The sequence below is a fragment of the Synchiropus splendidus genome, chromosome 4, assembly GCF_027744825.2.
Source record: "Synchiropus splendidus isolate RoL2022-P1 chromosome 4, RoL_Sspl_1.0, whole genome shotgun sequence".
In the NCBI taxonomy this organism is placed as follows: Eukaryota; Metazoa; Chordata; class Actinopteri; order Syngnathiformes; family Callionymidae; genus Synchiropus; species Synchiropus splendidus.
This window is the reverse complement of record NC_071337.1, coordinates 31,455,725-31,473,681: the sequence shown is the minus strand read 5'-3', so window position 1 is coordinate 31,473,681 and position 17,957 is coordinate 31,455,725. Positions and strand designations below refer to the sequence as shown.

Sequence of the window (17,957 nt, the reverse complement as noted above, 5' to 3'; positions counted from 1 at the left end):
GTGGAAACATGGGCCTGTGAGGAAGACAAAGCTTTCATTACAAACCACAGTCATGGTCATCATATCAAATCCAAGCAGACAAGCCAAAAGCTTTTCTGCACAGAATTATAAGTCTCTAGTGGGACTCACTCTGGGTATTCTTGGAATTGTGTTCCGGTGCAGTCTTAATTATCAATTTTCCTCTTTTTGTCATATTTAATTACATTTGAGAGAACAGAAGATGAAAATAATTGCCTTAGAGCAAACCAAAGTTTTGTTTTACAGAGCCTGAATAAACCTCAGTTAAAAAAAAAAAAGCTGGAATAGAAGGCAGCGATAGTTTGGCTTTACGTATGATTTACATTTGGGACACAATCCAGGCTCCAGATATTCTGGCCACTGCAGAATGAAGTCGTATAAATAGAATTCTTTTGCCTTCTTTGCCTGCAGTTTTCTTTACAAGGCCGAAACAGGAAGATTGGTTCAGTCAAGGCGGCAACTATTTTTATCCAAATCTCTGTTCGGAACATGATGTTGTCTGGAATGTAGTACTCACAGCCACTATAACAGGAATTGTTTTGAAATTGCATGTCATTTGTGCTTCATGGTGCTTTTATGATTATTTTTCTAAAATAAAAGTGACAACAATTGTATGTTATTAATGTCCTTCTTTTTCATCATGGGTGCAGGAGCCTGCACCAGAATTGTATCGTAGCCACAATCACTCACCCACATGCGCACACACTCATGCACGCAGCCTCACACTCACTCACACTCAAGAGTTGTGTTGACCCTAGCTGGAATCAAAGTGGCAATCCTCCTTCTTCCACTTATCTGGGACCAGCAGTCTGCGCAGTCCCCAGTCATCTCCTCCAGTTCTTCTGGGGGGACCCCGAGGTGTTCGCTGGCCTCCTGAGAGACATAGTCCCTCCAACGTGCCGTGGGTGTTCCCCAGTACCTCTTCCCAGTGGGGCATGCCTGGAACACCTCTCTAAGGAGGCGACCAGGAGGCATCCAAAACAGATGCCCGAGCCACCTCAGCTGACTCCTCTCGATGTGGAGGAGCAGCGCCTTTACTCTGAGCTTCTCCCACATGACCGAGCTCCTCATCCTGTCTCTGAGGGAGCGCCCAGCCAACCTGTGGAGAAAACTCATTTTGATCACTTCTATCCGGGACCAAGGTCCTATCCAGGACCTTGACTGCAGCTGCTCCACACTTGGCTGCAAACTGTCACAGTGCTCGCGCAAGGTCCTGGCTTGGCGAAGTCAGCAAAACAACATCATCAGCTGAGATGAAATCCTACACTCTCTAAACCTAAAAACCTTTATTTTTGTTTTTTTGTTTTTTCACAGTAAGTCAGTAAAAGCTGCAAAACACGTAGATGTGCACTCCAAACTCCTGGTGGATGGCAGATATATTGTAAATACAATGGGCAAGATGCTTTCCCAAGTCGACTTTGCAGCAACACACCTTGACTGTACGAGCATATTTCCAACAGTGTGGAGCCCCTCCCAAGCCAACACATGAGTGTTTGTTTTTATCGTGATCTTAAATGATTTGAAGATCTCTTATTTTACAGGGCAAGTTGTTGACTGGATGAGGTTATGCAGTCCACTTTGAAAACGTGGTGGAGGCCAGGAGTGCAACAGAGCCTTCATAACATTGAGTGTTCAGGTGTCCATAGAAATGGTTGGTCTGTAGATGACTGAGATGAAGAGCTACTTCAAACCAAGTACGGTTGCTTCCCTGTGTTGTTCAGAGTTTCTGTCTTCCTAAGTGCAGCAGTGTGACAGATAATAAGAGAGCCTTTCATGATGGCATATTGGCAATGTCCCCGTGCTCCAGCACGGCAGCCTCCCGGGTCATTTTCACTTCCATCCCACACACTGGGTGGAACCATTTAATTAAACTGGGAATAAACGGCTGATCATATATGCCCGAAACATGACCCACCATCAAATGAAACGCTCGCTGATGATGAGCAGTCAAACAAGAAGTGAGCTGCTTTTAATGGCATACGGAGACAGGAAACATGGAGGAGAAGGATGTATGATTGACAGTTGGGATGTCATCCCAGTAAGATTATGAATAAAACTGCTGACACCTCCACTTTCAGTTGAGAAAGTTTGAACATGAGAGAAACAAGAGCAGGCTGCAGGGCTTTTGACTGATCAGTCATTGGAGGACATCCTGCTATTTGGAAACTACAAAAAAAAGGATTCGCCCATGATGCCCACACAGCCTGGTCACATCATTACTCACGCACTGATTCAACTTCATTCTCCGACACTGCAATTCTCACTGAAAATCCGACTTGCTTTTGGATTCTAGTATTGGGGGAAATGAGAAGTAATATATCATCATGGAAACTGATGAAAGGATGAAGCGCTCAACACTGCTTCTGATGCGCACACCACCAGGCTAGCGTGCTATTAGCGCTTATTATCCATCGCGTTTTACATCATTTGAACGAAACATTTATATTTATAAGTTACAGCAAAATTGATATTGAAGGTGTTGATCCATCGCTTCACTTGTTCCTGGCTGGACTTCCAGTGTGCCAAGCTACAGACCGCACAATTCTCACAACGTTGCCGAAGGTGCAAGCGCTTCACTCTCAGCTCATTGTTTCATTTCCCAAGGCTTCAGCAATGGTTCCCCCTTTATTGCACGTTGTTTCAGTGATACCAATCCAGTATGGTGCCGAGCCTTTCAGTCTTTATAGTCACTCAAAGAAATTGGAGAGTCAATTGAAATCTGTTTTTTCATTCAGCATCAGGAGTCAAATGACTTCATCCCAGACCTGTCCTCGAACCTTCAGTGAAAACATTGTGACTCACTGTCTGGATTGACTTCACTGATCTTTCAGTCGCTTCAATCCAGTGTGTGTGGTTGGCTTGAAAAATGACAGTAACCTGATGGCTACTGAGCACCCTCATGGTGAAAAAAAAACAAACATGTTATAAATAGAAAACAATCTCACAATTCTAATCCATCAATTCAGGATAAAATGCTCATCAGCTTCCCCATTCAATGCACAGTACTACTGGATGTACTGGACAATTGCATGATGGCGAGGAATTCAACCGCGTCCTCTTTGACCTGTGCTCAAGACTGATCGATTGGTGCACTGGTGATGTAATGGGGTGCTCTGCAGGAGAGCCATCACTACCTCCTCCTTTGTATGCACCGTAAACCAATGAAGCTGCGTGATGAACTCACGCGACATCCACACACTCTGCTCCAGATAAGCCTGTCATGTCGGAGCCCCACAGGAGCAGGAATCAACAGCTAAAGGTGATGATATTTGACTCTGGGACGCCCTGGCAGGAAGCCCCGGGTGGCGGCGTTATTGTCTGAGGCTTGGCCCACTGCTTCAGGGAGAATTGCTGCTTTAATGGAAAACTATTGTTTAGCACGGGGAGTGTACAAGTGCAGCGGATGCGGACCAGCCTATCCGCACTCATGCACTCGACAGAGAGCGACTCCCACAAAGATTGAAGGCAATTTTGGAAGTGTAATATCCATCCAAGTCAATTGAAATTAAGCCATACATGTGGACTGGACGGCCACGTGATGTCGTGAGTGAGACCCCAAACATGCATATGTCCTTTAAAACAATGCGATGAATTATTTATCCCAGAGCGTGGATGCAATGTGGGCCAATGAGTTCAACTATCTGAGATCAGAAGTGTGTCCAATGATTTATTTATCCGTCCCCTTCAGTGCGAACAGTCGCCATCGAATGTTGGAGGTCACAGTCAGTTCAGAGAGCTGTATGTGCACAGCAAAGTTCCTCAACACGCTCCCTGAGGGGAACCGACGTCCATTTGTCCCGCGGCAGCCTCCGCTGCTTCCACGATGTGTGAGAGAGCATTTTCTGCTTCACTCTCAGCGAATCTTCAGAAAACAGTCAAGCCTGCAGCTGAGGAATGTTTGGGGATTCACACAGTAGCCATGATAAGTCATTTGAAATTCACAACACAGTAAATCAGCGTCAGCATTTGGGAATCATGTCACAGCCTTTTCCAGACCATGATTCACAGCCTTTTATCAATGGAGACCAGGTCAACATTTATACTGCAACTGGAGAGCACTACAACGAGTAGTTCCAGTAGTAACTGTAGCAGTAGCAGTGGTTGTTAACGTGGTTGTTCAATATTAATTACTGCAATTGTTTTTCATTTGTTTGAATGTTGTTTAGCATTTTGAACCCAACATTTAAACCCAAAGCTGTAAACACACTACATTTTTACTATAGTGTTTTTAGTTGTTAACACAAACATGCAATTTGCTAGGAGATACCTCAAATTTTGCGCTAAATATCTCTTAAATACAGCCATTTTGCTGTTAAATTGACTGTCATAAAAACACGTTTCATTCAGAGGGCTCACTGGGTCGCTCACAGATAAGGTATGTGAGCCCGCAATTTACTTAAAAAAAAAAAAAAACAACATTAAAAAGCATAAATAGTGCTTTAAATTACAGAATCATATCAGATTACTCAGCTGATCTTTGATTTACCACCTGAAATGAACTGATACATTTGGCCTACCTTACTCTAGACCTTTGATCCACTACTAGTAAAAGCATAAAAGAAGCACAATAAATCTTTATGAAATATGGATTGTAGAAATGTAAATTGAACATATGCAAAAGCAAAACAAAAAATAAAGCACCCCTTCATCTCTGGGTTTTAAATTCTTACCATTTCTTTATTTCTATAATACAGTATATTATAGAAGTTATTACAGAAGCTAACCGCTACCTCACAGAGTTGCTTCACGGCTCTATATGAAGGGCAGTTTCATTCTATTTCTCACTCATCTTGCAATGACAATGTACTCATATACTATTTTAGAGAAAGAAACAAAACGTTGGAAACGCAAATCTTAAACCAGAGTACACATCCCACATGAGACGTGTATATATATATATATATATATATATATATATAATTTTAATTTTAACAATTTATTTTAGTGCTGTTAGCTTCGCTGCATTAGTTGTTGAACAATAAGTCTTTCACACTCTTCAGTCCATGTGCATCACTGCTACAAGAAATAAAGAGCACCAGATCCAGATATGGAACAGGAACAGTCTCCTTGGTTTGGCCTGTCCTGGGTGCAAAGGTGCAAGGTACAAAGTCCAGCAGGACGCAAAGTCCCACTGGGCCACTGTGGAAGGGCATGAAATCCCATCTGAGAGCCGGGAATTTCTCTCCACTGGGATTAGGATTGTACAAGCGCCAGAAATGTTCATCACTAAATACCAGCCAGAAGACAGTAACTGTGTTTCAAAGTCACATAAATATTGGAGCAGGCAGCCTAAGGTCATGGCTCAGTGGAACACTTCAGTTTCATTGGATTCCAAGTTAAATGGTTTCAAAACACACTCACCAACACAATGCTACGTTCTCTGTTATACTTTTTTTTTTAAAAACTTTTTCAAAAACATTATTGGCGACAAAGTAGAATGTAAAAGGCATTGTGTAATTATTTGCCTTTTTATTACTCAATTGAATGGTATAATAAGGCACCACCTGAAACAAAAGAGAATGGACCAGGACAACAGAACACAACAGTGTTAGCGATGTACAACCGCTTCAGGTTCTATGTCAACATGTTTGCAACATGTAAAGGAAATAAATCAAAAGACGCTGTCACATATTTCATCACTGAATTGCAGATCTCTAAATGCAGGTCTCCTGTTCATCCCTTTTAACCAGGTGAGATGGAAGTCAAAGAACTAAAGGCTCTTTAGGATCTTATGTCATTGGACCACCTGAAACAAGAGCAGCATGCAAATGAGAAACTCTTGGCTTCACTTTCTGACCAAATGATTATGCAATACTTTTGTTCAAAATGTCAATGATGACAACTCAGTAGCTCAAAATTGATTTTTCCTGTATGAATCAATCTTTTATCAAGTTGAGTATATATGTTTTTTTGAATAACAGAATGCAATTCAATGTTTACCAAAGCACGCAACTGGCCCCAGACACTCCTCTGAGCGCTTAGTGCTGTCACCCTAAAATCAAATTCAAAATCAAAACAGTGGAGACAGTGGCGTGGATGTGATCATCTTTCAGCAAGTAACAGCCACTGCAAACACTGCATTCACCAAGAGGAAGGAAACAGACAAAAGTGCCAATCAATTGCCATGAAGTCACCACTTTTCCTATTGCTTCCAACTGAATTGTGACTATGTATGAACATGGTTGGCTTCTGTTTAACATCAGACAGTTCATAGTCTGAATTGTCTGGGTTTATTTGACATTTACATTGCTATGCATTGATTCATTTCATATGGTCACTGAGACAGGAGAAACTGTGATAGGAGAGGTTAAACTCGGTCAGGGTGTCTACCTTGTGGGACGTATTAACGGCTACTGCCATCCTCTCTCTGCTGCTGGGGGACATTTAGAGTCTTTTTAATGGACAGGGCAGCCTCTCTAAATGAGAGGGTCACATGACCAGAGGAGAAGCGAGAGCAAGTGACTAAGGGATCAACCATCCATCCATCTCCTCCTGCCCCTCCTCTGTGCCAGAGACTGGCAGGAGGTCAAAGCTGTGGTGCTCGCAGCCATTTTGTGTTGCAGTAAACACAAAGTTAATGTATGTTTACCGATGAAGCTTGACGAGATCAGTGTTCGCCTCACATTGAATTATATGAGCAAACACAGCACAGACAGAGATTCAAGAGTGGCAACGTCATTATCACTAAATCCTTTAAATCGGCGTCACAGGGAGTTTCGACACAATGCATTACATGCTGATCAAATACCAATCCTTATCTGATCACTGAGGTCGTGGACAAGGTCGGACTTCGGTCAGCGGTGTTAGTTAGAAAAGTATTTTAGACTCTGTCAGACAAACACGTGAGCACATTGTGTTCAGAACCTTCTGTTTTCATTCACATTCATGTTCGACGTTATACAAACACACACTTCTTTTCAAACGTTTATTTAGCATCAACAAGAGGAACTATTAAAGGGCTTACATAAGCTCACTGTATATGTATGTATATTTATATATGTCATAAAAATAACCGAAAAATCACATGAATAAGAAATAACTACTGCTTAAAATATATAATCAATAGATCATGGACAAAATGAAAGGCGTGCTTTTATAAGCCCTTTAAATATGTTACAAAAAAGGGAGAAGACAGCAATACATTAGGTAGACAGTCTAGTTTTCTTCCTGGTTGAAAATGTATATTGTACAAAGGACACACCTCCACCATAACCCTTCTACGCAACTTTTCTAAGTCTAAGCTACAACAGTTTCGAGATCAACGGTTGAAAGAGTCTTAATTTGGTAACACCACTTGCCGTGGGCGAGCAGCGATCAACAATCTAGATGACTTGTTGGCTCCCGACACAAATGCTTCATCCACATTATTACACTTTTATTGTCTACTTACTGTTATGATTTTTGCAGACTGGACGAAATGCTGATCGTGTGGTTTGCTTTGTTGCAGTTTTCATCTTTTAGCAGTCACTGCAATGGACCGTCCAACAACTGTAGGGCGAGTATAGTTGAATCAGTGGCCTACTCTGTCCTGTTTCTCACATCATTCCAGTTTGTCACATTACTGCGGGTTGGGTGATAAGGTCAAAATATCAGATCACTGCTTCTAATGCTTCTTCTTTTTATAAATAATAAATTAGTTTTTAATGACAATTTAGGCCAAAGAAACTCATTTAAATGGCCGCAACGGCGATATGACTAGTGATAACTCAAGGTCTGAATCCAGTTCTTTATTACCTCCAATCATTATTTCTGCTCCCTCCACAACTGCGATCATTCTTCCAGTGTTCACATGTTGGGGCGCAATTACTTGGTACTGCGTGTAATTGTATTATTAAACAATGAGGTAAACCTTGACACCCTCAGGGTTTCAATAAAGCTTTGAAATGAAAGGTCATGTGAGCCTTCAGCAGACAGTCTTTGCTTCCCAGGCCAGAGAAGGAACACACCATGATTCAGCATTAGTAGTGAAACAATGCGATGATTGTGACAAGACACAGTCTCCTCACTTTGCCAGACTGGAGCCACGTTCTAACCCTTCATGATCTTATTTGGCCACATCGCACAGCTCCGTCACAGTGAACTGTTAATTAGGTTTTGTACCTTGAGTAGTTATTGGAGTGGTTCACGAGTGGCAAGGAGCCTTGAAGCTAGAAATACAAACCATTGTTCAGCCTTATTTCACAGCCTGAAAACCAAGTAGGACATTAGTAACATTTACTTCTCTGGAACTATGGGGTGGGGAATGCAGGAAATTGTAGCAAAGCCAAACGTTTGTGTCGTGAACAAAGCTTTGTGAAGCAGGATATTCATTCTCCGACAACTGTTTTTGTTGTATTTTGTTAACTTCCATAGACATCAATGTGTCATGTTCACAAATAATGAGCAAAAATCAACAAATGAGGGGAAAGGCTTCATCATGCTTCATGGCCTACGGACTCACAATTTCACGACCTCTTGACTAGGACCAGAGAGAACCAGCAAACAGCACTGTTGTTTTCTCACCATCTTCCAAAACCATAAATATTCAAATAAAAGCTCAATAATGTGGATGAGTCCTTCTGTCCTCCGGTTCCTGGGTAAAGGAAGAATGTATTCACTGACGGGAGAACTTTGAATCCAGTCTGGATTTAAATTGTATCTCTTCAAATGCCATCCGGTTCCAGTTGAGGTTTCTTGTCTAAAAATGAGGAAGCATCCATAAAAAAGCACAGCCACGAGGACTGGAGTGAGGACAGTGTCAACAGTTCAATATCTGGTGTATGGCTGATCTCGGTACGCTGCTTTAGTTTTCCGTGCTGACGGCGCCTTGCCACAATTGTTTGCCCAGTCCTCTTGACCTGGGAAACAGAGAGAAGAAATAAAAAGCCATGTGAATAGAATTTAAACAGGACCTTGTGTGTGATATGGGCAGTCTGAGGAGGGTGTCATAATAAAACACACACACGTTGAGAGTATCACCAGCTACTTCTACTGACACCTATGGAATCAACCTCCAATACTTGGTTTCATAGGTTGACAACGGTAATTGAAAAGAATCAATTTAGTAACCTGTAGCGAAAAAGTTCACTTCGACCATTAACCCTGATTGTCCCATAAGACCCCTGGCACTGTCAATGAGGCTGTGCTTGTAACAATGGCAGCTTTTGTCTGATCTTTGGCCGGCACAGAGACTTCCCCAGAGGTGCGCCTCACACAGCCTTGTTTTTGTTCCTGTGGAGCAGCGCTCTGCACCACAGTGCCAATAACCCATCATTAAACCTCTCGCCCTCTCGCTGACACTCACTCGGAAGATATGCTCCTACTTAACCTTGTGTGTGAAGTCCAAGGAGACAGATCAATGCTATTTTTTTTTCAAATGGTTTCAGTGTCTTCTTTTGTGTCAGCAGTGTCAGTGGTGAGGTGTGACCTCATTCAGATCTGTGCTTTGTCTTTTTGCATGTGAATCAATGTTAAAGGGCCGAAACTCAAACTGCTAGTCTCTATTGCAATATATATACATTCCAATGGATAATGCTGAGATTATTATTGGGACTTAATTTGAGTCTATTGGACACATGACGTTTACGTTTGCTTATGATGCAGAGGAGGCAGCTCTGACTGAATTTCCTCATAGTACAAAAAAAGAACTGACTAGGTCAGATTATTAAGAACTCCAGCATCCCTACAGAAAAAGGGGAAAACATCGATATCCGATAAAAGTCAGAGACTTGCGTTGTGTGGACTTGTGTGGACTCGTAGTATAATCATGCTAGAACGTTCGAACAACCCAATAAAAAGTAAGATGAAAAAATAATAACACGAACAATGAAGACTAGAGTAAAGGACAGGAATGGGCACAGAGCGAACTTTAGTGGTGCCCTTTTTCCCTGCACGACAAAAGTGCCCTCTATCGAGCCCTTTTTTCTTCTTAGCAGAAAAATGTCACTCTTTCATCAATTGCATTTTTTTCAGTTCTCCAACCATTAACAGCATGATTTCCTCCAGATTTTTTTAAACGGTTGCCGTGCGGTACACTTAGTGACCTTGTGATTTAATTTGATGCTTATATTCATTATTTCATTCGACTGCATGTTCTGTTTCGTACAGTCTAATTCCCTGGCTTGTCATTGTTTATAGCTGCGGTCATGTGACTATCACTGGTATAAATGAGTGGGAATGTCTTTAGAACCTTTGTCAATCCGAATTACCCAAACAACAGCATTTGAGACGGATGCCCTTTTTTTCTGGCTTGAGAACCAGCCCCACAAAATGCCCGTCCATGCGTCTGGTGAAGGAGCAACATTTAAATTACAGTGACAGAACTCAAGTTTAACAGGGTCATGGTTAAATTGCATTTTTGTTGCTTGGTGACTCCTGCCCTTGCAGCAAGGAGCAGAACCAGTTTAAGGCAAGAGAAGATCATTCAACTCACCATATGCCTCGTATGATTCACTGCCGTTTCCGTATTCGTAGTAGTCGTCTGAGCTGCAATGACAAAAAAACAAAGAAAAAAAAGTCCTATGAGTCTACACAGCTGGTCAATATATCTGATTTTGTACGATCAATGCGTTGTGAGTTTTCCTGCTCCACACGTGGCAACATTATTAGGAAGGCAAATAATAAAGTGAGCGCTATTTATTTATTTGCACTGTGCAATGATGATGCTGACAGAACCTTCCTGTGTCTGTATCACTGAGTAAGAGTGCTATCATTCACAAGAAGCAATTCATCATTGAGCTGCCACATCGTTGACACCAGCCATCACAGCTTGATCTCCTCCTCCTGCCTGTCAGTCTGGCTGTCAGAGGCGCTAGCTCTATTTTGCAGTCCGGATTACAGACCTGCAGGCCTAGATTCGATGCCAGCGCTCCATACAGAGCGGTCATTGAGGAGACTCGGCAAATCACATTTTCTTCTTGTGTAAAGCTCAAAGAAGATCTCAAAGCAGCCCTGTGTTAGATGGTCAGCCAAATGCATGAACCTGACTAAAACAGATGGCTGTCGCAATGGTGAGATGCTTTTATATTTCTCATATAACTGCCCTAACCTTTCAAAAGTCTTTTATTCCAGTGCTAAAATTTGGCTTGAAAATCTAAATCAAATAGAATCATCAAACAAACAATTCATAAAAAGTGAACATTAACCTTCTGACTTATTCAGCAGCGTACAGGTTGGATAAAAGTTGTACCGATCTGTCCTTCTGTTTGTGATCACGCGTCATGCTTCTGATCAATGTCTGGCGATTGCGTGCAGAGTAAGATCTCTGCGCCACTGAGTCGCTCGCAAGGAGAGAAGCGAGGCAGACAGGAAATACATGGCAGGCAAGTGTGTGGGCTACTGCCAAAGGAAGTTGACAGGGTAAAAAACAATTACACTTTACGCAATGCTAAAATGCCATTGATGACTTAAAGAGTGAGAGACAGTAGGCACTTTATATAGAATTTTTTGAATGCCCGGGAATCAATTGCAGTGTCAAAGGTGTGAAGTGTTGTTGGTGTAAAGGTAATTTTGAAAAAAGTAGCAACAATGCTGTTTGAAATCAGCCTCAGAACTAGGGCTAGGGCTGTCACTTGCCCATCATCTTTGACGTGTAAATAGAGCTGGGCCAAAAAAAAAATTCATATAAAAATCGAGACCGCCTCCTGAAACGCTGCCTCTGTTTTCCTCTTTTGTGCAAGAGGTACATTAATTCTTCCATAGTCACCATGTTGGCTTTGGAGTCCGTCACTGTGATAAACTTTTGACTGCTCCCGCTGTTGCATAAGTGAACAGCAATACCAATGTAAAGAACGCATGGAAATATGTGATCAGTGGCGGTAGCATCATTTGAAAAGGATGGGTACATTTTAATATGTAAAAGGTGCATGAATGGGCCATTAGAGCATTAACGCTGAACTGTCCTCCTCCCTCACTCATGGTTATAGGTTTGTATCCAAAAATGTCACAGTTCACCTGCCACATCTTCGCACACGTGTGTCTCTAAACATCCAAGCATGCACAAGGCTTGGACTCTGAGGGATCACAAGCATTTCGATGCCCACCCATCGAATATGGGTGGGACATTTTCTAGTGTAAATATGAATTTAAATGCCAACATCAGTGGTGGGCCGTGCATTTCACACATAGGTCTTCAGTGATGTCGTACCATAACCCCCACACCAAAAAAACAAAAAAAAAAAACGCAGTCAACCAAGAAGTAAACAGAGGGGAACGTTTTGACACTTAATCATAAGAACTAAATCTGTCCCCAATCCAATCAGTCCGTCTTTTCACATGTCCGGCCAGAATGTGTGACTTCTGCCAGCAAGGGACTTCAGTCATTATTTGATGTTGCTTTCAGGATTTTTTCCACGAATAACACGCTGAAAACCGTCACATTCAAGACCACCTGCATGATGTGTTACTCTTACTCATTTGTCATGTCAGACTGTAACAAGATGGCCACATTTGTGGCACAAGAAACGTGTCTCTTACAGTACATTACACAGCTGTCCCAGTGTGCCCCGTCATTAACGTATTAAATGTGAAAAAAAGAAACATTTAAAATGTTTGCACTCAACAAAGGCTAAGCTGGCGGAAGAGAGTAATAAGCGCTGGAATGTCACTAAACAGCTGTGATTTCATTGGTCCGTAGCTTGTTAGCCCAAATCCAAAGGTTTCAGCCACTGGGTTCAGTCCGGAAATGACTGTATGAGTGTCCAAACACCGGTGGTGTGGTAATTTAAAGGAATAATGTCAGAGGGATTCACAGGGAACACTTTCCATTGCACAAGTTCCAGGTACCCTGCACCAAACAATGTGATGTATTATAATTTGATGTATTTAATTTCTTCTTCTTTTTTAATCGAGTCACTTCCCTACTTTACTTTCATTTTTTTTCATTACTTGGTTCCCTCAATACTTCAGGTTTTGTCTCCATAAATATGGGAGGAACCTTAACAGCAGGCAGCCGTCTTCACAGTGCAACAAGAGCTGTTCTGACTTCCAGGTGTTTGAGAGGAAAACAATAAAAATAGAGACAAAGATTATGTTCTTGTAATCTCATGTTTCCTCACTGTTAGAGAACTGGACAAGAACATTGGTCCTGCATATTTTCGAGGGTATAAATAGAAAATTCAAAACTTCACAGCACTTTTAGACCCCCCATTTACTGCCTTAATATCATATTCAACATTTTTCATCATTGATCCAGAATCGCAGCGTCCTCTTGTCAAAATGCACAGCTGGTAGCGCCAACACAAGAATGAAGATGAAGTGCCTGTGGTGTTCCAGAGCATGCTGGCGATATCACCCTGTCATAGGTGTGAAAATGCTTTGACTTTCTAAATAGGTCATCTTTTGATTTGACATTCATTAGCGGAAGGCTACCGCTGTTGTGTGCTCCCCTCAACAAAAGACTCCAAGAAAAGCAGAAGTTCACAGCCACCCAAATGTAGCTTTGGAAACCTGAGATGTGTCAAGAGGCTACTGTTCTTATCGACTTTTGATCAGGAATCTGTTTTTACAGGCGAGATGAATGGGGTGAGATTGTTTGATGTGTCTGTCACCGCTCTAAGTGGTTCATCTTAAACAATGATGCTGCGCACCGAGCAGTGAGTAACAGATGGCGGAGTTAAATCTAAATGATGTAGTACATGTCCCCAGCCGAGTTTGTTTCTGTGTGGCACCATTACTCTTCCAGTTCGCCAGTGATGAATTTGAAGCTACCTGGAAGTCAGGTACACGCTAGATGCCACGGTAACCTAATTTCCTCTCAATGTGAAGTGAGGTCATGGTGTCAAGCCTTTTGAGCTGCTCAGTTGCAGTAAACCTTATTATCACTTACAAATTACAAAACATTGTCCAGATGTATTTCAACTGCTTATCATTAAAGAAAACTAAACTACATCAAATCAAACTGCATTTTTGCTGCATGTTTTGAGACAGTTTTGATAGCATTCTTAAGGTTTGCTTTCACTGAAACATGGAAAAACTCATTGCAAATGCACAACTGGAGCAAGAGAGCATTCAAAGGTTTTACAAGGTGCAAAATAGTAGTTATATCACATCTTCTAAGTAATCTCTTCATCCTCTAAAACAATCTGTGGGCTTCATTTCATACATGGGTGCTATGAAACCATTTGAAATCTTGACACTGGTATATATATATATATATATATATAAATATATATATATATATATATATATATATATATATATATACTGAACGAAATGATGGACCCACACATACATTTAAACAACAAAATATTGTTCATTTTGCATCAGTTTGACAATAGCACAATAAATCACGATGGTGGCTATGTACAAGTTTTTATATCACCTTATTTAAACTAAAGCTCTTTTAATGTCGAAAATATTTGTATAAGAATTTCAATTTTTTAAGAATTTCAAGTACATTCAGACCAGTGGAAACCCTGGTTGTTGTGAAGCGAAGAACATCGCTGAACAAAAGCAAACAGATGCTTTTGTTTGCTTTTCCTCCATGTTTGTTGTAGTTGTTATCATCCTAGCTGCCACGTGTCTTGTGCATCAGTGTGATCAGTGGACCAGGAACTCCTGCACCTACAAAGGTTCCCTGTTGTCTGGAGAGCAAACTGTTCAATTAAATTAATTAATCGTAATTCACTCGAACGAAATCAACGCCATATTTCATCCATAAATTGGATTCGTTCAGATCACCATACCGGCTTATTAAAAAAAAGTTAGATTGAGCAGCGGTGATTGTTTGGTCCGTACTTCTACTGTTCTCCCAGGTGTGCCCAATAAAGTGCTTGAGGCGTCACTGCGTCTGTGTGACTTCATGCTGTGCGCCAATGGAGACATACATTTATATTATACACCTCACTGTTATAGCAAATTTTGCACAATTATCAGACCGCCTGATGAGACGTCACATAAGGAACACTGTTGTTGAAACTAGGAGCGTGCCAGAAAATTGATTCTTATGAAAATCGCAATTCTCATTTGCAATGATTCAGAATCTATTTAAAAAGTTCCAAATCTATGTAAAAATAATTAAAATTCGCTGCATGTACCCCATTTTGCAAGTACACATGACGTCCAGACATCAGTCTGTTCTGGAACGCATGCACACACACCTAGAAAATACCCAAACAAAGATGGATGAACAGCCTTTACCAGCTCCGTCTTGCCTGAAGGCCAGCGTTTGGCGTCATTTTGGGTTACCAAGTGCCCGGAAACACCGAGCTGGACATGAAGCACACATTGTGCAAGTATGACAAAACTAAGACCAAGCGCCTCTGCAGCACCACAAATGTGCCAGCTCATATTGCGAGGCATCACCTGGAAACCACAAACATGGAACTGTCAGCCGCGCACTGCCGCGCTTTAAAGACAGCAGAGCACGTATGTTTTTCCCTGAGACAGCTGTGCAACAGCTTAACCAAGACTCTAAAAGAACAATCGCCAGTAAAGGCACATTCAGAGTTTAATAGGCGGCATGTATAACTGATATATTTTCAAGAGGCACTTTTATTTAGTTACTCAGTAGCAGTGTGTGATATTGCTTTTATGTTAACAGTTGCAATAATTCCATCTTAAGCAAGGATTAATGTTGAAAACAGAACCTTTAATGTCTCTGACATTCGTTCTGCAACATTGATGGGAGTAGCTCATGAGCAGAAATCAGATCAGAAATCATTAGCAAGAAAATTATTTTGAAATGAAAAATTTTAAGTCGAATCGTGGACCCAAACATTGGTATCAAATCGAAACGTGAGAAGATTCACACTAGTTGAAATCATGTACTATAACGGACATGTACCAGAGTCCTCTCTGGCTTCAACAGTTCTGAGACTGACATTTTTTTTGGACAAGAAAACAATGTGCCAAAATGCTCAGGCTGTCTTGCATCTTCATGGGGTAATGTTGAGTTTTTAGATAAGTGACCTTGCATATATCAACAATTAGCTAAAGTCAATTATGAACTTCATCACTATAATTGCTTGGAGAAGTTTTCTGAAAAAAAAAAAAAGTAGACTGCAGTCTTTTGGAAAAGAAGACTGCAGTCTAATAGTCACTGCAAGCTACTTAAATCTGCCCTTTCAAACGCTCAGCCAGTGGGATCTTTCCCATTTAGCAGCCAGCTGAGGGAGGAAGGAGAGACACGTCATCCAGTGACAGTTTCCCGGGTGTCACGTATAAAATAATTCTTTAAACACACCTGAAGTGTGTGAGACGACAGTTGTGACCTCTAAACCTGAAAGGTGCCACAACTGTCATTCTGCAAAGGTCCCCACAGACATCACAGTTTCTATCTGTTAACGCCATTAAAGCAGCACTTTTCACCTGAAGGCCCCTTCCAGCATCCCTTACTTTTGCCAGAGGTTCACAGTATCTCTGGATCATCATTTAGCACATGGGGTGGAACTTTTTTACTCACGATTTGATATGATTCTATTCTGATTTTTGGGGCTATGATTCGATTTACAATGTATTTTTCGTTTGAAAATTATTTGATTGATAATGAAGTTTGATCTACTTTGCAGACAGAATCACGATTACAGACATTAAAGCCTCTTTTTTCCACATTTATAACATTTTAACATTTATCCCAGCTTAAGATGGAATTATTGCAACTGTTAAAGGCATAAAAGCAATATCATGCACTGCTTCAGTAACTAAATAAAAGTATGTTTTTTCAAGTACCTTTACTTGAAAAAACATCAGTTAAGCGTATCTTTAAAGTATCTTTATTGGTGACCATTCTTTTAGTCTCTTGGTAAAGCTGAGGCACAGCTCTCAGGCAGAAACTTACGTGCTCAGCTGTCTTTGAGGCACAGCGGTGCGCAACTGACAGTTCTGTGTCTGTGGTCTCCAGGTGACACCTCGCAAGTTGGCACATTTGCTATGCTACCGAGGCCCTTGGTCTTAGATTTGCAATGCTTGCACAACCTGTGCGCCGTGTCTCTGTGTTCCCGGGCACTTGGTAGCCCAAAATGACACCAAACAGCAGAGACGGAGCTGGTAAAGGCAGCTGTTCCGCCATCTTTGTTTGGGTATTTTCCGGGTGTGCGTGCGTGCATGCGTTCCAGACAGACTGCACCGTGACGTCTGGATGTCGTGTGTAGTTGTAAATTGGCAGACAGCCAATGGATTTTTTATTTTTTATTTTTAAATTAATTTTGGGCCATAATGATCAGAAAATGAGAACGACCAGAACATTTTCCCTCAATGTATACTATTGTGGAAAGATGCTGTTTTGATCATTGCTTAACAACTGGCCTAAGTCTATTCTGTGGGAACATCTTGAGATCACTACAGAAAACAAAAAAATGCAATGTTTTTCTGAGATTTTGTCAGGTGTGTGAATAATTCTCAACGTGGGTGAAAATCAACTTTTGGCCACATATTTACTTACGAGATAATATACTGTATACTAGGGACAACCCTTCATTTTGAGCCTTAATTTGTTGCCCCTTTAAATTGTCCACTTCCTAATGCTTCCTGTTTACAAATCCCAGGTCTGTACTGTATCTTGCATAAGCCATTGGGGAAACTCCATGACGGAGCGAGTAAATTGTTGGGCTTGTTAACCTCTAGCTACTGAAATCCTCCCGAGCAGTCAGGCCTCTGACTGGTAACAGGGATTTTCTAAGGCTGTGAGAAACATTGTTAAGAAACGTCTCGCGCACACATGCGCCGTTTCCCTGGCGTTCACACTCTGTCTGCTCAGGGCTCCAGCAGGGCCAATTTGTTCAGATGTAGTTTCAAGTTTGTTCAGACTGATGCAAAGACTACACTCCCTGATTAAAAAGGCAAAAAAGATATATCACAGAGAAGAAGAGACAAATGTTAGCCTTTGGCTTCATTCTGTTGGCACCGCACACAGCTGCGAGTCACAAATACCAATAAAACATATAGCAACAGGGCTATCTTGGGAGCAGAAAAACATTTTTCACGAACACATTACTGAAGCTTTCACTGGACTTGGCTAATGT

General features: G+C 41.4%; 1 protein-coding gene across 1 annotated transcript in view; it reads right to left on the bottom strand.

The window, feature by feature from the left end:
- Nucleotides 1-6,929: 6,929 nt before the first annotated feature.
- The window catches only part of khdrbs3 (KH domain containing, RNA binding, signal transduction associated 3), a 70,086-nt gene continuing 59,058 nt past the window's right edge, over nucleotides 6,930-17,957 (bottom strand). Inside the window, exons 8-9 of the mRNA XM_053863374.1 lie at nucleotides 10,430-10,482; nucleotides 6,930-8,855 (exon numbers count right to left, since the gene is read on the bottom strand). Of these exons, the coding sequence (XP_053719349.1) occupies nucleotides 8,764-8,855; nucleotides 10,430-10,482 (145 nt within the window). The 3' untranslated portion in view covers nucleotides 6,930-8,763. The remainder of the gene's footprint in view (nucleotides 8,856-10,429; nucleotides 10,483-17,957) is intronic.